The following is a 27,843-nucleotide window of genomic DNA, read 5'->3' as shown; positions in this document are numbered from 1 at the left end:
GGAGCTGTCCCCGCCCACACCATGTAGCTGAGCCCAGGGAGCTGTCCCCGCCCACACCATGTAGCTGAGCCCAGGGAGCTGTCCCCGCCCACACCATATAGCTGAGCCCAGGGAGCCTTCCCTGCCCACACCATATAGCTGAGCCCAGGGAGCTGTCCCTGTCCACACCATGTAGCTGAGGCCAGGGTGCTGTCCCCACCCACACCATGTAGCTGAACCCAGGGTGCTGTCCCCACCCACACCATGTAGCTGAGCCCAGGGACCTGTCCCCGTCCACACCATATAGCTGAGCCCAGGGAACTGTCCCCGCCCACACCATGTAGCTGAGCCCAGGGAGCTGTCCCCGCCCACACCATGTAGCTGAGCCCAGGGAGCCTTCCCTGCCCACACCATGTAGCTGATCCCAGGGAGCTGTCCCTGTCCACACCATGTAGCTGAGGCCAGGGTGCTGTCCCCACCCACACCATGTAGCTGAACCCAGGGTGCTGTCCCCACCCACACCATGTAGCTGAGCCCAGGGACCTGTCCCCGTCCACACCATATAGCTGAGCCCAGGGAACTGTCCCCGCCCACACCATGTAGCTGAGCCCAGGGAGCTGTCCCCGCCCACACCATGTAGCTGAGCCCAGGGAGCCTTCCCTGCCCACACCATGTAGCTGAGCCCAGGGAGCTGTCCCTGTCCACACCATGTAGCTGAGGCCAGGGTGCTGTCCCCACCCACACCATGTAGCTGAACCCAGGGTGCTGTCCCCACCCACACCATGTAGCTGAGCCCAGGGACCTGTCCCCGTCCACACCATATAGCTGAGCCCAGGGAACTGTCCCCACCCACACCATGCAGCTGAGCCCAGGGAACTGTCCCCACCCACACCATGCAGCTGAGCCCAGGGAACTGTCCCCACCCACACCATGTAGCTGAGGCCAGGGTGCTGTCCCCACCCACACCATGTAGCTGAACCCAGGGTGCTGTCCCCACCCACACCATATAGCTGAGCCCAGGGACCTGTCCCCGTCCACACCATATAGCTGAACCCAGGGACCTGTCCCCGTCCACACCATATAGCTGAACCCAGAGAGCTGTCCTCACCCACCCCGGGCTTTCAATAGAGATTATACAATGACAGTGAGCATGCATGTGAGTTTCTAGTTCTGTAATGTTAATCAATGGGTAATAAACCCTTTAGTTCAAGTAAACAATAGCTTACACACAGAGAAGAGAGACACAATTGTTTTTTTTGTATTTTTAACCCCTCATCATGCTGTCCTCAGCTTACCTAGCAAAACCTGCTGACAGATTCCCTTTAATGACCACGATATTATGAAGGGGGAATTGAGGTAATTAAGAGTATTAACCATACAGTACAAATTGGTACTAGTTAGTTTGAGTAGCGCAGTACAATCCTGCAAACAATTACCTACAGAGCATCATCCCTGTCCTTATCAGTCATACATTTCGTAGTGTTACCCATTTCCAAGAAAGTCTAATTATACCAGAATGTGGCACTTTGTGTTTATTCCTGGCGTTCTCCTATCAGGTCCTCATCCTCACCTGGTAAAGCTCCTTACTAATGTAGTGGAGCAAAGAAAACTCAAATACCGGCCATTTTCCCTTTTAGAAGCAGCAGTCAATCACGACCGCGGAATCTAAGGCGGGCTTTGCATGTTGCGACATCGCAAGCCGATGCTGCGATGTCGCACGCGATAGTCCTCGCCCCTGTCGCAGGTACGATATCGTGTGATAGCTGGCGTAGCGAAAATTATCGCTACGCCAGCTTCACATGCACTCACCTGCCCTGCGACTGTCGCTCTGGCCGGCGACCCGCCTCCTTCCTAAGGGGGCGGGTCGTGCGGCGTCATAGCGACGTCACACGGCAGGCAGCCAATAGCGGCGGAGAGGCGGAGATGAGCAGGATGTAAACATCCCGCCCACCTCCGTCCTTCCGCATAGCCGACGGCGGCAGGTAAGGAGAAGTTCCTCGCTCCTGCGGCGTAACACACAGCGATGTGCACTGCCGCAGGAACGAGGAACTACATCGTACCTGTCGCGGCACCGGCATTATGGAAATGTCGGTGAATGCAACGATGATACGATAACGACGTTTTTGCGCTCGTTCATCGTATCATCTAGGATTTACACAGTACGATGTCGAAAGTGACGCTGGATGTGCGTCCCTTTCGATTTGACCCCACCGACATCGCACGTGCAAAGCCGCCCTGGGGCCATTCCCTCGCTGTGACCCCCCCATCATCCCCAAACAATCATAGAGATCTTATATGGTGGAACTAAAAAAAGTAAAGAGGAAATTAAAAGTTAAAAATGCAAAAAGAAATAATTAGAAATAAATAATAAAAAAAAAAAAAACTAACAAAACAATTAAAATGCTTTGTAATTTAATATATATATATATATATATATATATATATAAAATATATAAAGCTCAGTGTATGTGTGTATGTATGTATGTCCGCTAAAGGAATTTGCACCGTCGCATTTACAATCACGAAATTTTGCACAGACGCCCCATGTGACTCAGGGAACGTCATAGACCACGTTTGGGCGGGAAAATTTAACCCCGTGCTTTCCAGTTACTCTACAAAAATCCTGCAGCCATTAAACTGAATGGAGCTGGGAGCTGCAGGCTATAAATAGCAACTGTCAGTGGTTGCTATAGGAACAAAATAAACTGTTAGTATAACAAGCTTATGTGTGAGGTAAAAAGATGTCGGTGGAGAGACGGATAAAGAGAGACAGAGACACAGACAGAGACAGCCCGGGATAGAGACAGCCCGGGATAGAGATAGCCCGGGAAAGAGACAGCCCGGGAAAGAGACAGCCCGGGAAAGAGACAGCCCGGGAAAGAGACAGCCCGGGAAAGAGACAGCCCGGGAAAGAGACAGCCCGGGATAGAGACAGCCCGGGATAGAGACAGCCCGGGATAGAGACAGCCCGGGAAAGAGACAGCCCGGGATAGAGACAGCCCGGGATAGAGACAGCCCGGGAAAGAGACAGCCCGGGAAAGAGACAGCCCGGGAAAGAGACAGCCCGGGATAGAGACAGCCCGGGATAGAGACAGCCCGGGATAGAGACAGCCCGGGATAGAGACAGCCCGGGATAGAGACAGCCCGGGAAAGAGACAGCCCGGGATAGAGACAGCCCGGGATAGAGACAGCCCGGGATAGAGACAGCCCGGGAAAGAGACAGCCCGAGAAAGAGACAGCCCGGGAAAGAGACAGCCCGGGATAGAGACAGCCCGGGATAGAGACAGCCCGGGAAAGAGACAGCCCGGGAAAGAGACAGCCCGGGAAAGAGACAGCCCGGGAAAGAGACAGCCCGGGAAAGAGACAGCCCGGGAAAGAGACAGCCCGGGAAAGAGACAGCCCGGGATAGAGACAGCCCGGGATAGAGACAGCCCGGGATAGAGACAGCCCGGGATAGAGACAGCCCGGGAAAGAGACAGCCCGGGATAGAGACAGCCCGGGATAGAGACAGCCCGGGAAAGAGACAGCCCGGGATAGAGACAGCCCGGGATAGAGACAGCCCGGGAAAGAGACAGCCCGGGATAGAGACAGCCCGGGATAGAGACAGCCCGGGATAGAGACAGCCCGGGAAAGAGACAGCCCGAGAAAGAGACAGCCCGGGAAAGAGACAGCCCGGGATAGAGACAGCCCGGGATAGAGACAGCCCGGGAAAGAGACAGCCCGGGAAAGAGACAGCCCGGGAAAGAGACAGCCCGGGAAAGAGACAGCCCGGGAAAGAGACAGACAGCCCGGGAAAGAGACGGACAGCCCGGGATAGAGACAGCCCGGGATAGAGACAGCCCGGGAAAGAGACAGCCCGGGAAAGAGACAGCCCGGGAAAGAGACAGCCCGGGAAAGAGACGGACAGCCCGGGAAAGAGACGGACAGCCCGGGAAAGAGACGGACAGCCCGGGAAAGAGACGGACAGCCCGGGAAAGAGACAGCCCGGGAAACAGACAGCCCAGGCAAAGACACAGCCCGGGCAAAGAGACAGCCCGGGCAAAGAGACAGCCCGGGCAAAGAGACAGACTGGGCAAAGAGACAGACTGGGCAAAGAGACAGACCTAGAAACAGACAGCCGGGCAAAGAGACAGCCGGGCAAAGAGACAGACCTAGAAACAGACAGCCGGGCAAAGAGACAGCCGGGCAAAGAGACAGACCTAGAAACAGACAGCCGGGCAAAGAGACAGCCGGGCAAAGAGACAGACCTAGAAACAGACAGCTGGGCAAAGAGACAGCCGGGCAAAGAGACAGCAGGGCAAAGAGACAACCGGGCAAAGAGACAACCGGGCAAAGAGACAGACCTGGAAAGAGACAGCCGGGCAAAGAGACAGACCTGGAAAGAGACAGACCTAGAAACAGACAGCCAGGCAAAGAGACAGCCCTGGAAAGAGACAGCCGGGCAAAGAGACAGACCTGGAAAGAGACAGACCTAGAAACAGACAGCCAGGCAAAGAGACAGACCTGGAAAGAGACAGCCCTCAAAAGAGACAGCCCTAGAGACAGACAGGCGGGCAAAGAGACAGCCGGGCAAAGAGACAGCCGGGCAAAAAGACAGCCGGGCAAAAAGACAGAGAGAGAGACAGACAGATACAGAGATTGAGACAGACAGACTGATGCAAATACAGACTGAGATAGAAACAGACAGACAAAGAAAGAGACAGACAGCAACACACAGAGACTGGGAGAGAGACAGTTACTATCCCGGGCGACGCCTGGGTACTACAGCTGATAGATATATTATATATATATATATATATATATATATATATATATATATATATATATATACACATACATAGATACATACATAGATATATATATATAAATATATATATATATATATAAATATATATATATATATATATATAGTCATTCATACTATGTATAGTGAATACCATAGAAAGCTCAACTCCAAAAAAACCCCCAAAAGAACAACCCAAACAAATGTTTCTCCATTTTCAGGAGATAAAGATGAAAAAAAACTAAAGGGGTCTGTCCACCACAATAGTGTTGTGTTATTCCCTTTCTGAAGCCCCTGAGCCGGAGACTAAGGAGAATCCTATGTAGGGTTATAGAGGCCGACCCTGCACCTACAGTTAGGTCCAGAAATATTTGGACAGTGACACAAGTGTTGTTATTTTAGCTGTTTACAAAAACATGTTCAGAAATACAATTCTATATATAATATGGGCTGAAAGTGCACACTCCCAGCTGCAATATGAGAGTTTTCACATCCAAATCGGAGAAAGGGTTTAGGAATCATAGCTCTGTAATGCATAGCCTCCTCTTTTTCAAGGGACCAAAAGTAATTGGACAAGGGACTCTAAGGGCTGCAATTAACTCTGAAGGCGTCTCCCTCGTTAACCTGTAATCAATGAAGTAGTTAAAAGGTCTGGGGTTGATTACAGGTGTGTGGTTTTGCATTTGGAAGCTGTTGCTGTGACCAGACAACATGCGGTCTAAGGAACTCTCAATTGAGGTGAAGCAGAACATCCTGAGGCTGAAAAAAAAGAAAAAAATCCATCAGAGAGATAGCAGACATGCTTGGAGTAGCAAAATCAACAGTTAGGTACATTCTGAGAAAAAAGGAATTGACTGGTGAGCTTGGGAACTCAAAAAGGCCTGGGCGTCCACGGATGACAACAGTGGTGGATGATCGCCGCATACTTTCTTTGGTGAAGAAGAACCCGTTCACAACATCAACTGAAGTCCAGAACACTCTCAGTGAAGTAGGTGTATCTGTCTCTAAGTCAACAGTAAAGAGAAGACTCCATGAAAGTAAATACAAAGGGTTCACATCTAGATGCAAACCATTCATCAATTCCAAAAATAGACAGGCCAGAGTTAAATTTGCTGAAAAACACCTCATGAAGCCAGCTCAGTTCTGGAAAAGTATTCTATGGACAGATGAGACAAAGATCAACCTGTACCAGAATGATGGGAAGAAAAAAGTTTGGAGAAGAGAGGGAACGGCACATGATCCAAGGCACACCACATCCTCTGTAAAACATGGTGGAGGCAACGTGATGGCATGGGCATGCATGGCTTTCAATGGCACTGGGTCACTTGTGTTTATTGATGACATAACAGCAGACAAGAGTAGCCGGATGAATTCTGAAGTGTACCGGGATATACTTTCAGCCCAGATTCAGCCAAATGCCGCAAAGTTGATCGGACGGCGCTTCATAGTACAGATGGACAATGACCCCAAGCATACAGCCAAAGCTACCCAGGAGTTCATGAGTGCAAAAAAGTGGAACATTCTGCAATGGCCAAGTCAATCACCAGATCTTAACCCAATTGAGCATGCATTTCACTTGCTCAAATCCAGACTTAAGACGGAAAGACCCACAAACAAGCAAGACCTGAAGGCTGCGGCTGTAAAGGCCTGGCAAAGCATTAAGAAGGAGGAAACCCAGCGTTTGGTGATGTCCATGGGTTCCAGACTTAAGGCAGTGATTGCCTCCAAAGGATTCGCAACAAAATATTGAAAATAAAAATATTTTGTTTGGGTTTGGTTTATTTGTCCAATTACTTTTGACCTCCTAAAATGTGGAGTGTTTGTAAAGAAATGTGACAATTCCTACAATTTCTATCAGATATTTTTGTTCAAACCTTCAAATTAAACGTTACAATCTGCACTTGAATTCTGTTGTAGAGGTTTCATTTCAAATCCAATGTGGTGGCATGCAGAGCCCAACTCGCCAAAATTGTGTCACTGTCCAAAGATTTCTGGACCTAACTGTATTGATGGATCCCCGGAGTATGTTCTGAGAGGTGTGTACTTCCCTGATCCCCCATATTATGTGGTAGGGATATGATCCCGCACCATGGTCCATCTGCCCAGAATAGTAATACTCACAGTGACTCCTTCCTTCCAAATAGCGAAGTTCCAGCCCCCGACAGTGAGTGCAAAATCCTTTAGAAATGGAGATCTTTGCACGGTGTGGACCAGTCCATCATGGATGACGTGTCTCTGTGAGGGTTTAGCACCTGCAAATGCCAAAAATGAATCCAGTCAGTGGTTACACTTAATATGACGCTGTGGGGCACGTTACATGACATCCAATATATTAGACATTTGATGTCGCTGTGTGCATGTGGTAAGTTCACCTATGAAAAAAACATACTATGCTAAAAGTATGTAATAACCCAACCAAGGGTCTATACCCAAGAATTAGAGGAGGGTCCAGGATGGGTGTATAGACCCCCAATGTATACACTGTATATATAGACAGCTCACTGATGAGTCTTCCGGTGTCTCCGTCCTTTTCCATCTTCCAGTCTGTGTACACCAGCTCCCCGTCCTGTAATGAGATGAAGGGTCATTGGCCTGGTATATTCTCACTAATCTATACACAAGTGTTAAAGGTGATACAAGGAGTGATGATGGTAGTGGTGATACAAGGAGTGATGATGGTAGTGGTGATACAAGGAGTGATGATGGTAGTGGTGATACAAGGAGTGATGATGGTAGTGGTGATACAAGGAGTGATGATGGTAGTGGTAATACAAGGAGTGATGATGGTAGTGGTGATACAAGGAGTGATGATGGTAGTGGTGATACAAGGAGTGATGATGGTAGTGGTGATACAAGGAGTGATGATGGTAGTGGTAATACAAGGAGTGATGATGGTAGTGGTGATACAAGGAGTGATGATGGTAGTGGTGATACAAGGAGTGATGATGGTAGTGGTGATACAAGGAGTGATGATGGTAGTGGTGATACAAGGAGTGATGATGGTAGTGGTGATACAAGGAGTGATGATGGTAGTGGTAATACAAGGAGTGATGATGGTAGTGGTGATACAAGGAGTGATGATGGTAGTGGTGATACAAGGAGTGATGATGGTAGTGGTGATACAAGGAGTGATGATGGTAGTGGTGATACAAGGAGTGATGATGGTAGTGGCGATACAAGGAGTGATGATGGTAGTGATAGTACAAGGAGTGATGATGGTAGTGATAGTACAAGGAGTGATGATGGTAGTGATAGTACAAGGAGTGATGATGGTAGTGGTGGTACAAGGAGTGATGATGGTAGTGATAGTACAAGGAGTGATGATGGTAGTGGTGATACAAGGAGTGATGATGGTAGTGGTGATACAAGGAGTGATGATGGTAGTGGTGGTACAAGGAGTGATGATGGTAGTGATAGTACAAGGAGTGATGATGGTAGTGGTGATACAAGGAGTGATGATGGTAGTGGTGATACAAGGAGTGATGATGGTAGTGATAGTACAAGGAGTGATGATGGTAGTGGTGATACAAGGAGTGATGATGGTAGTGGTGATACAAGGAGTGATGATGGTAGTGGTGATACAAGGAGTGATGATGGTAGTGGTGATACAAGGAGTGATGATGATAGTGGTGATACAAGGAGTGATGATGGTAGTGGTGATACAAGGAGTGATGATGGTAGTGGTGATACAAGGAGTGATGATGGTAGTGATAGTACAAGGAGTGATGATGGTAGTGGTGATACAAGGAGTGATGATGGTAGTGGCGATACAAGGAGTGATGATGGTAGTGGTGATACAAGGAGTGATGATGGTAGTGATAGTACAAGGAGTGATGATGGTAGTGATAGTACAAGGAGTGATGATGGTAGTGGTGATACAAGGAGTGATGATGGTAGTGATAGTACAAGGAGTGATGATGGTAGTGATAGTACAAGGAGTGATGATGGTAGTGATAGTACAAGGAGTGATGATGGTAGTGGTGATACAAGGAGTGATGATGATAGTGGTGGTACAAGGAGTGATGATGGTAGTGGTGATACAAGGAGTGATGATGGTAGTGGTGATACAAGGAGTGATGATGATAGTGGTGGTACAAGGAGTGATGATGGTAGTGATAGTACAAGGAGTGATGATGGTAGTGGTGGTACAAGGAGTGATGATGGTAGTGATAGTACAAGGAGTGATGATGGTAGTGGTGATACAAGGAGTGATGATGGTAGTGGTGATACAAGGAGTGATGATGGTAGTGGTGGTACAAGGAGTGATGATGGTAGTGATAGTACAAGGAGTGATGATGGTAGTGGTGATACAAGGAGTGATGATGGTAGTGGTGGTACAAGGAGTGATGATGGTAGTGATAGTACAAGGAGTGATGATGGTAGTGGTGATACAAGGAGTGATGATGGTAGTGATAGTACAAGGAGTGATGATGGTAGTGATAGTACAAGGAGTGTTGATGGTAGTGTTGATTCAAGGAGTGATGATGGTAGTGGTGATACAAGGAGTGATGATGGTAGTGATAGTACAAGGAGTGATGATGGTAGTGGTGATACAAGGAGTGATGATGGTAGTGATAGTACAAGGAGTGATGATGGTAGTGGTGATACAAGGAGTGATGATGGTAGTGGTGATACAAGGAGTGATGATGGTAGTGGTGATACAAGGAGTGATGATGGTAGTGGTGATACAAGGAGTGATGATGGTAGTGATAGTACAAGGAGTGATGATGGTAGTGATAGTACAAGGAGTGATGATGGTAGTGATAGTACAAGGAGTGATGATGGTAGTGATAGTACAAGGAGTGATGATGGTAGTGATAGTACAAGGAGTGATGATGGTAGTGGTGATACAAGGAGTGATGATGGTAGTGATAGTACAAGGAGTGATGATGGTAGTGGTGATACAAGGAGTGATGATGGTAGTGGTGATACAAGGAGTGATGATGGTAGTGGTGATACAAGGAGTGATGATGGTAGTGGTGGTACAAGGAGTGATGATGGTAGTGGTGATACAAGGAGTGATGATGGTAGTGATAGTACAAGGAGTGATGATGGTAGTGATAGTACAAGGAGTGATGATGGTAGTGATAGTACAAGGAGTGATGATGGTAGTGGTGATACAAGGAGTGATGATGGTAGTGGTGATACAAGGAGTGATGATGGTAGTGGTGATACAAGGAGTGATGATGGTAGTGGTGGTACAAGGAGTGATGATGGTAGTGGTGATACAAGGAGTGATGATGGTAGTGATAGTACAAGGAGTGATGATGGTAGTGATAGTACAAGGAGTGATGATGGTAGTGGTGATACAAGGAGTGATGATGGTAGTGGTGATACAAGGAGTGATGATGGTAGTGGTGATACAAGGAGTGATGATGGTAGTGATAGTACAAGGAGTGATGATGGTAGTGGTGATACAAGGAGTGATGATGGTAGTGATAGTACAAGGAGTGATGATGGTAGTGGTGATACAAGGAGTGATGATGGTAGTGGTGATACAAGGAGTGATTATGGTAGTGATAGTACAAGGAGTGATGATGGTAGTGGTGATACAAGGAGTGATGATGGTAGTGATAGTACAAGGAGTGATGATGGTAGTGGTGATACAAGGAGTGATGATGGTAGTGGTGATACAAGGAGTGATGATGATAGTGGTAATACAAGGAGTGATGATGGTAGTGGTGATACAAGGAGTGATGATGGTAGTGATAGTACAAGGAGTGATGATGGTAGTGGTGATACAAGGAGTGATGATGGTAGTGGTGATACAAGGAGTGATGATGGTAGTGGTGATACAAGGAGTGATGATGGTAGTGGTGATACAAGGAGTGATGATGGTAGTGGTGATACAAGGAGTGATGATGGTAGTGGTGATACAAGGAGTGATGATGGTAGTGGTAATACAAGGAGTGATGATGGTAGTGGTGATACAAGGAGTGATGATGGTAGTGGTAATACAAGGAGTGATGATGGTAGTGGTGATACAAGGAGTGATGATGGTAGTGGTAATACAAGGAGTGATGATGGTAGTGGTGATACAAGGAGTGATGATGGTAGTGGTGATACAAGGAGTGATGATGGTAGTGGTGATACAAGGAGTGATGATGGTAGTGGTGATACAAGGAGTGATGATGGTAGTGGTGATACAAGGAGTGATGATGGTAGTGGTAATACAAGGAGTGATGATGGTAGTGGTGATACAAGGAGTGATGATGGTAGTGGTGATACAAGGAGTGATGATGGTAGTGGTGATACAAGGAGTGATGATGGTAGTGGTAATACAAGGAGTGATGATGGTAGTGGTGATACAAGGAGTGATGATGGTAGTGGTAATACAAGGAGTGATGATGGTAGTGGTAATACAAGGAGTGATGATGGTAGTGGTGATACAAGGAGTGATGATGGTAGTGGTGATACAAGGAGTGATGATGGTAGTGGTGATACAAGGAGTGATGATGGTAGTGGTAATACAAGGAGTGATGATGGTAGTGGTGATACAAGGAGTGATGATGGTAGTGGTAATACAAGGAGTGATGATGGTAGTGGTGATACAAGGAGTGATGATGGTAGTGGTAATACAAGGAGTGATGATGGTAGTGGTGATACAAGGAGTGATGATGGTAGTGGTAATACAAGGAGTGATGATGGTAGTGGTAATACAAGGAGTGATGATGGTAGTGGTAATACAAGGAGTGATGATGGTAGTGGTGATACAAGGAGTGATGATGGTAGTGGTAATACAAGGAGTGATGATGGTAGTGGTGGTACAAGGAGTGATGATGGTAGTGGTGGTACAAGGAGTGATGATGATAGTGGTAATACAAGGAGTGATGATGGTAGTGGTGATACAAGGAGTGATGATGGTAGTGGTGATACAAGGAGTGATGATGGTAGTGGTGATACAAGGAGTGATGATGGTAGTGGTGATACAAGGAGTGATGATGGTAGTGGTGATACAAGGAGTGATGATGGTAGTGGTAATACAAGGAGTGATGATGGTAGTGGTGATACAAGGAGTGATGATGGTAGTGGTGGTACAAGGAGTGATGATGATAGTGGTAATACAAGGAGTGATGATGGTAGTGGTGATACAAGGAGTGATGATGGTAGTGGTGATACAAGGAGTGATGATGGTAGTGGTGATACAAGGAGTGATGATGGTAGTGGTGATACAAGGAGTGATGATGGTAGTGGTGATACAAGGAGTGATGATGGTAGTGGTGATACAAGGAGTGATGATGGTAGTGGTGATACAAGGAGTGATGATGGTAGTGGTGATACAAGGAGTGATGATGGTAGTGGTAATACAAGGAGTGATGATGGTAGTGGTGATACAAGGAGTGATGATGGTAGTGGTGATACAAGGAGTGATGATGGTAGTGGTGATACAAGGAGTGATGATGGTAGTGGTGATACAAGGAGTGATGATGGTAGTGGTAATACAAGGAGTGATGATGGTAGTGGTGATACAAGGAGTGATGATGGTAGTGGTGATACAAGGAGTGATGATGGTAGTGATAGTACAAGGAGTGATGATGGTAGTGATAGTACAAGGAGTGATGATGGTAGTGGTGGTACAAGTGTGACGCCCTGGACTAGCCAGGTAGTCACAAACATACCAACATACACACCCCCACCCTAGGCAGTTACAACAGCCAAACCAAAAACCCTTGTTGCCTCCCTCCAGAGTCTGATGTCCACACCAGGTGGGGCGGAGCCAGGCGGTTGGCCCCACCCACCGAGGCATTCACAGGCCTGGAGGCGGGAAAAGGGAGAGTTCAGTCTTGGAGGTGAAAGTGAGAGGAGTGAGCACTTGAAGTGTCTGGGTTGGAGCCTAGACACTAACAGCAAGGTTGGCAGACGGTGGTGGCTGTCTGCAGGAGTTGGTGGAACTCCGCAGAGCCGTAAGGACCGGGGTCGGGCGTCGGCCCGCCGGTACCGGACCAGGGAACGGAGTGAAGTTAAGCACACAGGCAGGGCCATCGGACCCCGACCAGGCTTGGAGCCGCCGTCAATAGTCAAATTCGAATGTGACAGGAACCCCAGGGGTTTCTCAACTACTAAAGTCCCAATTGAAGGCAACCGTCCCCCCAGAGAGGATATACAGCCACCGCCACAGGCTAGAGATCCAAGGGCCAGCGCCTGCAGGCAAAACGGGCTCCTACGGCACCTATACGCCGGGGAGCGGACCACCGGTGTGCAACCACAGGAGTCAAGAACATTCTCAAAGGTGCAGGGAAAGACAGCCACCATCAGCCGTCCGGAGAGAGCACAACACTGGAGCCGGCTGCGGGACCCATCCATCCGGTCGTTTTGGTTTACCTACGACTCTGTCAGTGATTGTCTGAGTGAGTACACCAGTGCCATCCGGCACCGCGCCGCGCAGTCCCTGCACCCCAGCCATTCGGCCTCCCCATTACACCATTGGGCCCCGGGATCACCAACCCCTGCCCACGGAGGGGACAACATCTCAGCTGCACCCTACCATCTCTCCCGGGATCCCCGTTACCAGCAGCGGTGGTGCCATTATCACCACGACCCATGGGTGGCGTCATGAACAATCTCCCTAAACATACCATCCCCATTTCACTCACGGGTGAGGAGCGCTGCTCGAGTCCCCGGGTCCGGCCCACCGCTCGAGCCACCGAGCAGCAGCAGCAGAAGCCCCGGACCCGAGTGTGGCGAGCGCGTCCCCTCCGCCCGCGACACAAGCAGTAGTGATGTCAGTTGCACGGCTGGTGGTAATAGTTGTGAACTCACTTCGGTTCCAGTAAAGTAACTGGTGTTGACGTCCTCCAGGATTTTGCTGTTCTTGGCGGAGGTCGCTCTTAAGCTGCTGTAGTGAATGGCTCCCTCGGATTTCTCCTCTTTGATCGGAGTCTGTAGTTTATCTACAACAATGGAGAGAAAGGAGCGGATAAGTGATATCACAGATGCACTAAGAGTATATATGGCTATGTGATCCCCGAGATCTGTCAGACCCATACAGCCACTAATCATAGAGGCCAAGAAGGCACCTGACTGGCAGAGTGTTGATTAACGGGCGGTGGCAGCAGTGGTGCTGGCTGATGGCCATAACTGACTACATATTATCCTCACCTTAGAGCACATCACACTGTATCCTCCAAGACGATTATATAGATGGTTTTTCCTTAGGATGGGCCATCGTTTAATATTTGGGTGTCCTGCCGCTTTCCCTTCTCCTTGGCCATATGAATAGAAAAAGCTATGGAGGTACTAGCGGTGTCCTGCAGGTCAGACCCCCCACTAATAAAACACTGATGGGTATTGCTGTCATGAAGAACTCCTATAAGTGGAAAGTCACCCCACTACTGGGGACCCAAGTGATCATCTCGTCTGCAGGAGAACCCACAGCGAGTGTTCAATTTCCTAGCATCGCCACCGCAGGTGAACAAAGCACTACATACTCCCATGTGCCAGGACCTCAAGGGAAATGGACTGTCAATTTGACCCCTTCAGAAAATTGATGCGTTTTACAAAAATTCCCTTTAGTTTTTCTCTATCCTATAGCGATTGTTGACATTAGAGATCCCATGCAGGGTCCTGTGCAGAATGGAGCTGAGGTGCAAATCCTCAACATCCGCTCCATTCATTGCCTATGGGACTGCCGGAGAAAGAAGATTACAGCACTCGGCTGTTTCCATCCTTCCCATTGTCGTCCTGTTTAGGGACACTCTCGATGCTTTAAAATCAATGAGGAATTGTGGTTTTATGTCCTGGGCTCTGAACGCACAGAATAGATCATTTCCTAGTGCTTTATCTTTTGCACCAATGTTACAATATCCCAAATCTAATTAGTAACGGTTCCTGCGAGGACGGCCAGCCCCGGGCTATTACAGGCCGCAGATTGTATCTCCGGCACTTGGAGGAGCTGTGAGTTCCTGTATTGTGATATCCTGAGATCCAGGCGCTGAGTGACAACATGACAGAATAGACTCAGCAGGAGAAGGGCCCGAGTCGGGGAAACGTTGGCCGAGGCCCCGGAATGCCCGAGTTTGGCTGTAAAACGAGCCTGAGGCTGCCGCATTCCTCCCGGGAAGTGTGGACCCTATTGTCCTCATATACTGCGAGCACGGCCCGGGGATACAGCTCCGAACTGCAGGAACAGGGGCCCCCTGTATATGGACCCCAATAATGGGACTTATGGTGCCACAAAATATAACCCCTACCATATACACAAACATGGTCCTAAAAAAAAGTCCTAATTTACAGAAAGCTAAACTCATTTCACAGATGCACAGAGCAGGACTATGACATGGCTAAAAGGGGCAACTGGTTTGAGGCACTCGAATTTAAAGGGGTATTATTACCACCCACTTTGGTTAGAAAAGGATGTATCTAGTGACAACAGTGCTTAATCAATGGTCTGTACTTTTTTTCACAGTGTGGCACTATTATTATATTTGGCACTATACGGCAGCATTGTTATATTTGGCACTGTTTTGCGGCATTGTTATATTTGGCACTGTATGGCGGTATTATTATACTTGGCACTGTATGGCGCTATGCTTACATTTGGCACTGTACGGTGCTATGATTACATTTGGCGCTGTATGGCGCTATGATTACATTTGGCACTGTATGGCGCTATGATTACATTTGGCACTGTATGGCGCTATGACTACATTTGGCACTGTATGGCGCTATGATTACATTTGGCACTGTATGGCACTATGATTACATTTGGCACTGTATGGCGCTATGATTACATTTGGCACTGTATGGCGCTATGATTACATTTGGCACTGTATGGCGCTATGATTACATTTGGCACTGTATGGCGCTATGATTACATTTGGCACTTTATGGCGCTATGATTACATTTGGCACTGTATGGCCCTATGACTACATTTGGCACTGTATGGCACTATGATTACATTTGGCACTGTATGGCGCTATGATTACATTTGGCACTGTATGGCGCTATGATTACATTTGGCACTGTATGGCACTATGATTACATTTGGCACTGTATGGCGCTATGATTACATTTGGCACTGTATGGCGCTATGATTACATTTGGCACTGTAGGGCACTATGACTACATTTGGCACTGTATGGTACTATGATTACATTTGGCACTGTATGGCGCTATGATTACATTTGGCACTGTATGGCGCTATGATTACATTTGGCACTGTATGGCGCTATGATTACATTTGGTACTGTCTGGCGCTATGATTACATTTGGCACTGTATGGCACTATGATTACATTTGGCACTGTATGGCGCTATGATTACATTTGGCACTGTATGGCGCTATGATTACATTTGGCACAGTATGTTGCTATTATTATATTTGCCACTATATGGCAGTATTATATTTGGCACCATATGATTGTATTATATCTGGCAATATTATTTTTGGCACTGTATGGCTACAATATTCAATTTTGTACTGCATTGTATGGCATTATTATATATTATTATACTTTGGCCCTGCATGGTGATATTAGTACATTTGGCACTGTATGGTGGAATTATTATACTTTGCACTATATGGCGGCATTATTACATTTAACACTTTATGGCAGCTTTATAATATTTAGCACTGTATGGTGGATTATATTTTATACAGTATCACACCATAACTATATTTAGCACTGTATGACAGCATTATTATATTTAGCAATGTACAGCGACATTATTATATTTGCCAGTGTTAGGTGATATTATATTTGGCACAGTGTTGCACTATTATTTGCATTGTATTGTTACCAGCTTTTTGTATCCTTACAGACAATGGCAGTAGTCTCCATAGATCGTGATCCAGCCCCGGACTATGAGCTTTCCCTGGTATCCTGCCTCACTCGTGCATCATGGAGCACTTTAATCACACCATGTGCCAGGTCACCAATCTAGGTGGGTTCAACGGAGAAAGGAACAGAGGTGGTCTTACCTGCCATCCTGCAATGATGATGCTCGTCCCTCATGCTGATTTTAATGGGGCTGAACTCTCCTCCTGTCTCAATTTTAGGAATTGAGGTCTTAACAGAGAAAGAAATAACAGCAAATGATCATTATAAGAACAAAACACAGTGGACGACTGCTGGATCTGTAGGGATGCAAAACTCAATTGCTTTCTGATATTAGAAGATGTGCAACCCCATGCAACGCTGTAGTTGTAAAATATGGCTGCCTCAAGTCACCACTAGGGGGAGCTTGTGAGCTGAGAGAATACTGTGCACACACTGAGGTCAGAAAACAGTCAGCTCATGAGCGCCCTCTAGTGGGGGTAGAAGATAGTCACAATGCTGTCATATAACTGCAGGGAAAGCAGAAAGTGGTTATAGAAAGTAATAATGCAAAACCATTAAATGTTATTGATATTCCCTTCAATTCACCCACAGAAAAAGTTGGGTCACTTTGTATACATATTTTATTACATATCTTATACGAATGATAATTTATAGGACTGTATTCACTATTCTGTATCTTTTAGAGCTGAAATCTCTCCATATACCCCAAATGCACCAAAACAGTAATTTCCACTATTACTGCATCACAGGAGTTCAGTGTCACGGTCGTCTGTCTGTTATAGAGACTAGTGATAGGTTTGGGACCAGAGTCTCTTTGCTTTGAAACTCTTCAGTTTAAATACATTTCCTTTGGGGAGGAGAGGGTTAATGTCAGTTTTCCTTGCCAGCAAGCATTCTCATCACTTTCTCAGGTATTTTGGGTCTGGACCAGTCCCAGTCCCTATGTATACCCTGTGCTCCCAGTAGAGGGTGCTGGTTATTCTCTTACTCATTTGGATGCTTGGTGTGGAGGTGGAAGGAGCTGGTGGAGCCCTCTCTGCAAGTTGCTGTGTAGGCTGCAGTCCTGGTTCTGACTACAGCAGTCTGTTGTTGTGTTTTCCCTTGTCTGTCTATTCTTCCCTTGGTGTGTTATTAGTGCAGCGGTGGGGCTAGTGTCCTTCACCTGCCAGCTCACTAGCCAGGGTTATTACAGAATCTGCCAGGGAATCAGGTATCCTGTTCGGCGACAGGTGCGGAAACTGTATAGGGACTGACTAGGAATGTAGGGTACAGCTGCAGGTGAGTGAAGGAGGTGTCCCATCTATTCCCTCACTAGCGCTAGGGCCCACCTTTGTTAAAGTGTCCCAGGTGTACTGTGTCACGTCGTGCATCATATTTTCCCTGTCACTCGCGTGACATTCAGTTTGTTAAAACCAACAGAATTATGAAGGCAGCTCTGGAGATAAAGGTACGTGCACACATTGAATATTTGCTCCAGAATCTTCTACAGCAAAAAAACCCCAAAGTGTTAGCACAAAATTCATGCATTTTTTGTGTTTTCGATGTGTTGTTTTTTTTTGCAGCATTTTTTACTCCAAATATATGGGGAAAAATGCAAGTAAGAATTTTTCCCCATACATTTGGAGTAAAAAATGCTGCAAAAATTATAAAAAGAATCGAAAAGCTACAGATTTAAAAAAACGTGTGCATGAGATTTCAAAGATCCCGGCGGCGCAGATATTCCGCACACTGATCTGAAATGTCGTCACCGCCGGCACATCCGCTCGTCCTGGCTACAATAAGTTCCCCGACTGGGGACAAAGCTGCTAGAAGTTTCCGGCCGGGGAAGTAAATGAGGAGGAAATGCTTTTTTTTTCGTGCATCCAGCACAAGTGACAGCGACCGCACATAACGGAGAACCTGCAGGAGCCGCGCTAATATGACAATAATCCTGGCCGGGGATTATCCGCTGATCCGTCTTCCGGTCATTTCTGGATCTGCTTTTCTTCATAATCTAATGCACATTCCACAATGAGGGCTGCAGCGTCGGATATTGTGATTAGAGGGCCCCTGAGGCTGCGTGTATACAGCCGTGTATGTGGGGATACAAATGTATAGTGATGGAGTGATAATCTCCCAGTGTTTGATATTGTCTGCAGCGCTGATGTCACGATGGCAGCACTGCAGCTAATCAGAGCTCAGCAGCTCTGAGCGGCTTGTGCCGTTAACTTGGATATTGCCACTGAGCTCTGTGATTGGCTGCAGCGCCAAGAGAATGACGCTAGCGATGATTGGCCAATGTCACGCAAGACTTGAGAATGCCAGTGCTGTCACCGCTGGAACGGCACTGACTGCGGAGGCAAGTATAGGTGTTATTACTTTACTGGGGGGAAATATAGGGATGGAGAAGGGGTTGGACGAGTAATATTTGGGAGGAAAATGAGGAGTGTGTCTTATAGGCTGACTGTAGCTTACCGGGTTGGTGGAGAGGGGTCACAGGAGGCAGGAGAGATGCTGCGGGCTGTGCTGTGGATGGTGCTGGGCACCGTGCTACGGGCTGTGCAGTGGGTGGTGCTGGGCACCGTGCTGCGGGCTGTGCTGCGGGTGGTGCTGGGCACCGTGCTGCGGGCTGTGCTGCAGGTGGTGCTGGGCACCGTGCTACGGGCTGTGCTGCGGGTGGTGCTGGGCACTGTGCTACGGGTTGTGCTGCGGGTGGTGCTGGGCACTGTGCTGCGGGCTGTGCTGCGGGTGGTGCTGGGCACTGGGCTGCGGGCTGTGCTGCGGGTGGTGCTGGGCACTGTGCTGCGGGCTGTGCTGCGGGTGGTGCTGGGCACTGTGCTATGGGCTGTGCTGGGCACTGTGCTATGGGCTGTGCTGCGGGTGGTGCTGGGCACCGTGCTACGGGCTGTGCTGCGGGTGGTGCTGCGGGCTGTGCTGGTCAGCTGTGCAAACGGTGAGGCAGGGGCTCGTCATTTTGAAAATGTCGGCAGTGAGAGCTTCAAATAATGTCGCCCAGAGTTGGCGCGTGCGCAGATTGAGCTCTCGGCTCAAGATCTCATCTGCGCATGCACCGATGAGATCTTTAGCTGAGCCAATTGATTCCCTGCCAAGGACTTAAAGAAAATGGAATGGCGCCAGGAGGTGGTGTGTGCGCAGACGAGATCTCGGCTTCTCATTGAGCTGAAAGCTCCATCTGCGCACGCGCCGACTCCGGACGCCATTTCTTTGAAGCCCGCACCACCGACAGTTTCTGGATGCTCCTCCTGCCTCACAGTGCCCGCAGTGAGCATCCGGGACACCCGCAGCACCGCCCGCAGCATCAAGCTATTCCACCACCGCCCCTGCCTCCTGTGACCCCACTCCACCACCACTGCACCAGATTATAAGACGGACCCCATATTTTTTCCCTTTTTTTCTCCTAATTTGGGGTGCACCTTATCATTTCATGTGTCTTATAAAACAAAAAGTATAGTATATGCTTTGTATACAGCCATCCCCTTATAAGCGGCCTCCGGTTATTCTGGTTATTCCTGTAGTCACTCCTTAACAAGTGAACGTTTTTGCATAATACACCAGGGAGGCCCCAAGGAATCCAAATTCTTCATGTCTTCCGTCAACTCAGATTTTTCAGTAAAAATATCTATTTTTGTTATTTTGAGGCATATATTACATTATATACCTGTTTATGTACAGACATGCCAAGTAATCCTTATATCATCTGTTGGTAAATGGCAAGACTGAATTTCGGAGACTCGATCCTCCACATTAAAAAGGTTGGACGACCCCTTATTAATGGCCCCAAAGTGCTAAATAAGTAAAAAAAATAAATCTGTCCTCCCCTCCGGGCCCGGCATCGTCCTCTACTGTGAGGTCACCAGAAACTGTTGGTATGAAGAGACCGGTGGGGAACACGGGGCTCAGAGCAGAGGAGCGATGCCGGTCTGGGAGGAAGGAGCAGATTTTTTGGAGGTCTTTTATGTGACCATCAAGCTGTTAGTCAAGTATGATCTTGTACCTTGAGAAGTGGCCTCCAGACAAGATCGAGGTGCTTGAAGGTGTCCGGCCCCCCGAGAGGAGCCGCGCGCTGGCTCTCCTCTTGTTTCCTGCTTGTCGGGGTCTGTAGATGAGACTTGTGTGACCGGATGTCCCAGAACATCACGGAGCTGTAGGGTAAAGAGGAGACCGCGTCAATGGAAATCCTGACAACTATTCATAGGAGAACAGACATGAGATCAATAGTGATCTCCAGAAAACTAACTAGACATACAGGAGACGAATGGCGGCCAGACCAAGGGGTCTGGAAACGGAATGGATTTAGTATCCTGCTTCCTCCAATATAAGGCTGAACTCAGACATCCATGTACTATGGTCCATGCATTAACTGGCTGCGGCCCCTGGGTCTCCTGATGCTAGGTACATCGAAGTACCCAGCGAACGGCGAAAGGGAAGGGGACCCTGTGTCTTGGAGATGGTGACCCCTGACCAAACTTACCGTTGGTCCCTGGGATCCCTCACCACCCTAGATAGGTTCTGCAACTATGCATCAAGCCGGATACCTGACCCTAGGTATCCCTAGTGCTGGGCTCTAAATAGGGGACGGGTGGGATGAGCTCTTTATCAAACACTAGGAGGACACAAGGAGAACACACAGGAGGAAAAGCATGAACTACTTATCCACAGATGACTCAGGTAGAAGATCAGCAAAGCTTCAGCAACAATACTACAGATGAGAGCAAGCCGCCTGCTTGCAACCAGAGCTTGAATGAACTAAATAATATCATCAGCACAAGCCCGGGAAAGAAGGGAGTATTTAAGCGCAAGGAGAATATTGATAATCAGCAGCTGGGTGGAAGGAGAGCTCTGCTGGGTCATAAAGGGGAAGAGATGAAAACCCAGCAGGAAAGCTACCTATACCAATGAATACTGACATGGAGCATTTTGCACAGCCAAACAAGGTGACCTTCTATTGCCAGAAACCACATGACTGTCTGCCACCTGTGACATGAGGATGTCGAGTGCAGGAAAGGAGGCCTGCGGCCACGTCTTCCTTCATGGTCTGTATTCAGCTTAAGTCACTTTTGCCTTCAGGTCGACTTTTCATAAAAGATGAAATACTTAAAAAGAAGAGTCTTGTAGCCGATGACGTTCATGGATAGGATTATCTTCGCTAGTGACAGGTCTTAAATGTCGTTCATAGACAAAGAAATTAATTTTGCTTTCAGCCTTTCTGATCCTTAAAATCCGCAGCTGCAAATTCTGTTCTGGGATCTTGTGTAAATCCCTCTCCTCCAGACTTCTTCAATTGTAGCATTACGCAAGTGACTTTCCTGCCAACTCGCTGCATGATTCATGCAGAAGAAAATGCTGCTAAAAAGCACTGTGTGAACATCCCCTTACTGATCCTTCAGGAGCGACACTGCTATGTGCGCAATATAGCGTAATGTACAGGCTGCATGGTGTATACATGGGGATGTATACAGTGTGTCCACCCATATCCTGTATACACCGCACCTATATACAGTGTGTCCACCCATATCCTGTATACACCGCACCTATATACAGTGCGTCCACCCATCTCCTGTATACACTGCACCTATATACAGTGTGTCCACCCATATCCTGTATACACCGCACCTATATAGTGTGTCCACCCATATCCTGTATACACCGCACCTATATACAGTGTGTCCACCCATATCCTGTATACACCGCACCTATATACAGTGTGTCCACCCATATCCTGTATACACCGCACCTATATAGTGTGTCCACCCATATCCTGTATACACCGCACCTATATACAGTGTGTCCACCCATATCCTGTATACACCGCACCTCTATACAGTGTGTCCACCCATATCCTGTATACACCGCACCTATATACAGTGTGTCCACCCATATCCTGTATACACCGCACCTATATACAGTGTGTCCACCTATATCCTGTATACACCGCACCTATATACAGTGCGTCCACCCATATCCTGTATACACCGCACCTATATAGTGTGTCCACCCATATCCTGTATACACCGCACCTATATACAGTGTGTCCACCCATATCCTGTATACACCGCACCTATATACAGTGTGTCCACCCATATCCTGTATACACCGCACCTATATACAGTGTGTCCACCCATATCCTGTATACACCGCACCAATATACAGTGTATCCACCCATATCCTGTATACACCGCACCTATATACAGTGTGTCCACCCATATCCTGTATACACCGCACCTATATACAGTGTGTCCACCCATATCCTGTATACACCGCACCTATATACAGTGTGTCCACCCATATCCTGTATACACCGCACCAATATACAGTGTGTCCACCCATATCCTGTATACACCGCACCTCTATACAGTGTGTCCACCCATATCCTGTATACACCGCACCTATATACAGTGTGTCCACCCATATCCTGTATACACTGCACCTATATACAGTGTGTCCACCCATATCCTGTATACACCGCACCTATATACAGTGTGTCCACCCATATCCTGTATACACCGCACCTATATACAGTGCGTCCACCCATATCCTGTATACACCGCACCTATATAGTGTGTCCACCCATATCCTGTATACACCGCACCTATATACAGTGTGTCCACCCATATCCTGTATACACCGCACCTATATACAGTGTGTCCACCCATATCCTGTATACACCGCACCTATATACAGTGTGTCCACCCATATCCTGTATACACCGCACCAATATACAGTGTATCCACCCATATCCTGTATACACCGCACCTATATACAGTGTGTCCACCCATATCCTGTATACACCGCACCTATATACAGTGTGTCCACCCATATCCTGTATACACCGCACCTATATACAGTGTGTCCACCCATATCCTGTATACACCGCACCAATATACAGTGTGTCCACCCATATCCTGTATACACCGCACCTCTATACAGTGTGTCCACCCATATCCTGTATACACCGCACCTATATACAGTGTGTCCACCCATATCCTGTATACACTGCACCTATATACAGTGTGTCCACCCATATCCTGTATACACCGCACCTATATACAGTGTGTCCACCCACATCCTGTATACACCGCACCTATATACAGTGTGTCCACCCATATACTGTATACACCGCACCTATATACAGTGTGTCCACCCATATCCTGTATACACCGCACCTATATACAGTGTGTCCACCCATATCCTGTATACACCGCACCTATATACAGTGTGTCCACCCATCTCCTGTATACTGTAACGTCCGGGTGGTGGAACCTCTGGGCCGTACACCGGTTTCCCTTGAGGAGGCAGCCAGGCAGGTCACCCCGCCAGAGGGTCCGGGTGCACGGTAGCCGAAGCACTGGTGGTAGTCAGACAGTCCGTAGGGGAGCAGGAAAGGTGGATGGAGTTCTGGACGGTGGTCCGGGTGACGAGGCTCAGAGTCCGAGGCCAGGTGGTAAGGTCAGGCGGGATCCGAGACTTGCTGAGCGATGGAACGGGTCACCAAGCGGAGCCAGGGACTGGAGACTGGCGGAGCTGCAGAGGTGGTGGCACATCCGCCGAAGTCACCGTCAAGGTACGGGAATGAGCGTGGTTCGGAGCGGCTGGCGTGGCAGGACAGGCTCTACGAGACAGGACAGGGTTAATGCAGGCAAGGTACAAGACAAAGCAACAGGGGACCTGAACACTAGCTTACTAAACACGTAGAACAGGCCCCGCCCACCAGGAAAGTGATTCTTAATATACCCTGTACCTGTCTATGTAATTTCCTGTTTCTCGGTGCTGGCCCTTTAAGAGAGGGTCAATGACCGCGCGCGCGCCCTAATGCGCATGCGCGAGGCCCGGGTGCCAGAAGCCAGAGGAGGGAGCGGTGAGGAGGAAGCAGGCGAGCCGGGCTGAGGCAGAGATGCCGACGGGCGCCGGGAGCGGGAACCGGGCTGCCTGGGGACCGCAGGCGATGGGACAGGAAGGCTATGGAGCGGGGGACCGGGAAGCCTGGCACGGGAGCGGGTAAGCAAGGCAGAGGGACCGGGGAGCATGGCAGGAGAGCCGGGGAGCCTAGCAGGGGAGCCGGGGAGCGTGACATATACACCTCACCTATATACAGTGTGTCCACCCATATCCTGTCCACCGCCATTCACTTGAGAACGGCGGCAGCTATAGGCATAGAAGTGGTGTCTAGGTATAGTAAAGTAGCCATGCGCTACGCAATGAAACCACCTATAGCGCCACCTGGTGGAAAACAATGGAATTAGCATTTTTATCTCGAAAACGGAACAAGATAGAGAAAAAAAGTGAATTACAAAGTTGTAGGGAATCATCAATTCAATACGAATCGACACCTTGCATACAGAAATGCTATGATTAGAAGGTGTAAAACTCACAAGGCTGCGGACGTGAAGCGACACCTCATGGAGACCTTCCTACAAGTCATTGGGTATGGTGGCTGTGTGGAGTGGCCTCCGCTCACCTGACCTGACCCCATTGCACTTCTTTCTGCGAGGTCACATCAAACAGCAGGTGTATGCGACCCCTCCACCAACATTGCAGGACCTACCACCACGTATCACAGATGCTTGTGCAAACGTGTCACCTACCATATTGCACAACGTGCAGCAAGATACAGTATGCTGTGCAGAGTGCAGATGTGCATTGCAGCAAGATACAGTATGCTGTGCAGAGGCCAGATGTGCATTGCAGCAAGATACAGTATGCTGTGCAGAGGCCAGATGTGCATTGCATCTGACGGGGGCCACTAATGAGCGCCATATGCGTGACCAGCATTCTGTATGCAAGGTGTGGATTCGTATTGAATTGTTGATGCCCTACAACTTTGAAATTCACTTTTTTTCTCTATCTCGTTCCATTTTCGAGATAAAAATGCTAACTCCGTTGTTTTCCACCAGGTGGAGCTATAGGTGGTTTCATTGCGTAGCGCATGGCTAATTTACTATACCTAGACACCACTTCTATGGCTATAGCTGCCGCCGTTCTCACGTTAATGGCGATGGACAGGATATGGGTGGACACACTGTATTACTAGCTGGACCCTGAAATCTGAGCAATGATGTCCAACATCAGTGCTGAAGGGTCTATATGACTGACTGGTGGGTTTCTCCTCTATGGTTTCTGTTGATCTGCAGAATTAAGGGGCTACTCTGCTGCAGAATACGCCAAGGGCCCATCACATGTCTCAGAATCACATCGGAGGACACAGGGTTCTGGTTCTGCCGGGTGATTCCGCAGCTCGGACCCATTTTGTTGATGTACCGCTCCCGGATACAGTGTATAAAATCATCAGGACAGGATTTCAGCCTCTGAATTTGATTACACAAAGGCTGCCGTAAATCCCAGGTTACGGGACTGAGCTGGATGATGAAATAGTGCAGCTCTGCCCCCGCTCTCCTGATTGCTGTGCGGCATCTATAGAGCTGGAGGATGAAATAGTGCAGCTCTGCCCCCGCTCTCCTGATTGCTGTGCGGCATCTATAGAGCTGGAGGATGAAATAGTGCAGCGCTGCCCCCGCTCTCCTGATTGCTGTGCGGCATCTATAGAGCTGGAGGATGAAATAGTGCAGCTCTGCCCCCGCTCTCCTGATTGCTGTGCAGCATCTATAGAGCTGGATGATGAAATAGTGCAGCTCTGCCCCCGCTCTCCTGATTGCTGTGCAGCATCTATAGAGCTGGATGATGAAATAGTGCAGCTCTGCCCCCGCTCTCCTGATTGCTGTGCGGCATCTATAGAGCTGGAGGATGAAATAGTGCAGCTCTGCCCCCGCTCTCCTGATTGCTGTGCGGCATCTATAGAGCTGGAGGATGAAATAGTGCAGCGCTGCCCCCGCTCTCCTGATTGCTGTGCGGCATCTATAGAGCTGGAGGATGAAATAGTGCAGCTCTGCCCCCGCTCTCCTGATTGCTGTGCAGCATCTATAGAGCTGGATGATGAAATAGTGCAGCTCTGCCCCCGCTCTCCTGATTGCTGTGCAGCATCTATAGAGCTGGATGATGAAATAGTGCAGCTCTGCCCCCGCTCTCCTGATTGCTGTGCGGCATCTATAGAGCTGGAGGATGAAATAGTGCAGCTCTGCCCCCGCTCTCCTGATTGCTGTGCGGCATCTATAGAGCTGGAGGATGAAATAGTGCAGCTCTGCCCCCGCTCTCCTGATTGCTGTGCAGCATCTATAGAGCTGGAGGATGAAATAGTGCAGCTCTGCCCCCGCTCTCCTGATTGCTGTGCAGCATCTATAGAGCTGGAGGATGAAATAGTGCAGCTCTGCCCCCGCTCTCCTGATTGCTGTGCAGCATCTATAGAGCTGGATGATGAAATAGTGCAGCTCTGCCCCCGCTCTCCTGATTGCTGTGCAGCATCTATAGAGCTGGATGATGAAATAGTGCAGCTCTGCCCCCGCTCTCCTGATTGCTGTGCGGCATCTATAGAGCTGGAGGATGAAATAGTGCAGCTCTGCCCCTGCTCTCCTGATTGCTGTGCGGCATCTATAGAGCTGGAGGATGAAATAGTGCAGCTCTGCCCCCGCTCTCCTGATTGCTGTGCGGCATCTATAGAGCTGGATGATGAAATAGTGCAGCTCTGCCCCCGCTCTCCTGATTGCTGTGCGGCATCTATAGATCTGGATGATGAAATAGTGGAAATAGTGCAGCTCTGCCCCCGCTCTCCTGATTGCTGTGCGGCATCTATAGAGCTGGAGGATGAAATAGTGCAGCTCTGCCCCCGCTCTCCTGATTGCTGTGCGGCATCTATAGAGCTGGAGGATGAAATAGTGCAGCTCTGCCCCCGCTCTCCTGATTGCTGTGCGGCATCTATAGATCTGGATGATGAAATAGTGCAGCTCTGCCTCCGCTCTCCTGATTGCTGTGCGGCATCTATAGAGCTGGATGATGAAATAGTGCAGCTCTGCCCCCGCTCTCCTGATTGCTGTGCAGCATCTATAGAGCTGGAGGATGAAAAAGTGCAGCTCTGCCCCCGCTCTCCTGATTGCTGTGCGGCATCTATAGAGCTGGATGATGAAATAGTGCAGCTCTGCCCCCGCTCTCCTGATTGCTGTGCGGCATCTATAGAGCTGGATGATGAAATAGTGCAGCTCTGCCCCCGCTCTCCTGATTGCTGTGCGGCATCTATAGAGCTGGATGATGAAATAGTGCAGCTCTGCCCCTGCTCTCCTGATTGCTGTGCGGCATCTATAGAGCTGGATGATGAAATAGTGCAGCTCTGCCCCTGCTCTCCTGATTGCTGTGCGGCATCTATAGAGCTGGATGATGAAATAGTGCAGCTCTGCCCCCGCTCTCCTGATTGCTGTG

General features: G+C 48.6%; 1 protein-coding gene across 4 annotated transcripts in view; it reads right to left on the bottom strand.

The window, feature by feature from the left end:
* The window catches only part of DNAI3 (dynein axonemal intermediate chain 3), a 132,619-nt gene that overhangs the window by 21,913 nt on the left and 82,863 nt on the right, over positions 1 to 27,843 (bottom strand). For all 4 annotated transcript variants that reach the window (XR_012724973.1, XR_012724972.1, XM_075320515.1 and 1 more), the window contains exons 16-20: positions 20,537 to 20,684; positions 16,683 to 16,770; positions 13,523 to 13,653; positions 7,265 to 7,328; positions 6,884 to 7,014 (exon numbers count right to left, since the gene is read on the bottom strand). Coding sequence is in view for 2 of the 4 variants with exons in the window: in XM_075320515.1 (XP_075176630.1) it covers positions 6,884 to 7,014; positions 7,265 to 7,328; positions 13,523 to 13,653; positions 16,683 to 16,770; positions 20,537 to 20,684 (562 nt within the window). In the remaining 2 variants the exon portion in view is untranslated. The remainder of the gene's footprint in view (positions 1 to 6,883; positions 7,015 to 7,264; positions 7,329 to 13,522; positions 13,654 to 16,682; positions 16,771 to 20,536; positions 20,685 to 27,843) is intronic.

The sequence above is a fragment of the Anomaloglossus baeobatrachus genome, chromosome 8 (assembly GCF_048569485.1).
Source record: "Anomaloglossus baeobatrachus isolate aAnoBae1 chromosome 8, aAnoBae1.hap1, whole genome shotgun sequence".
Lineage (NCBI taxonomy): Eukaryota > Metazoa > Chordata > Amphibia > Anura > Aromobatidae > Anomaloglossus > Anomaloglossus baeobatrachus.
The sequence above is the reverse complement of the archived record's forward strand: the minus strand, read 5'-3'. Positions and strand labels throughout refer to the sequence as shown.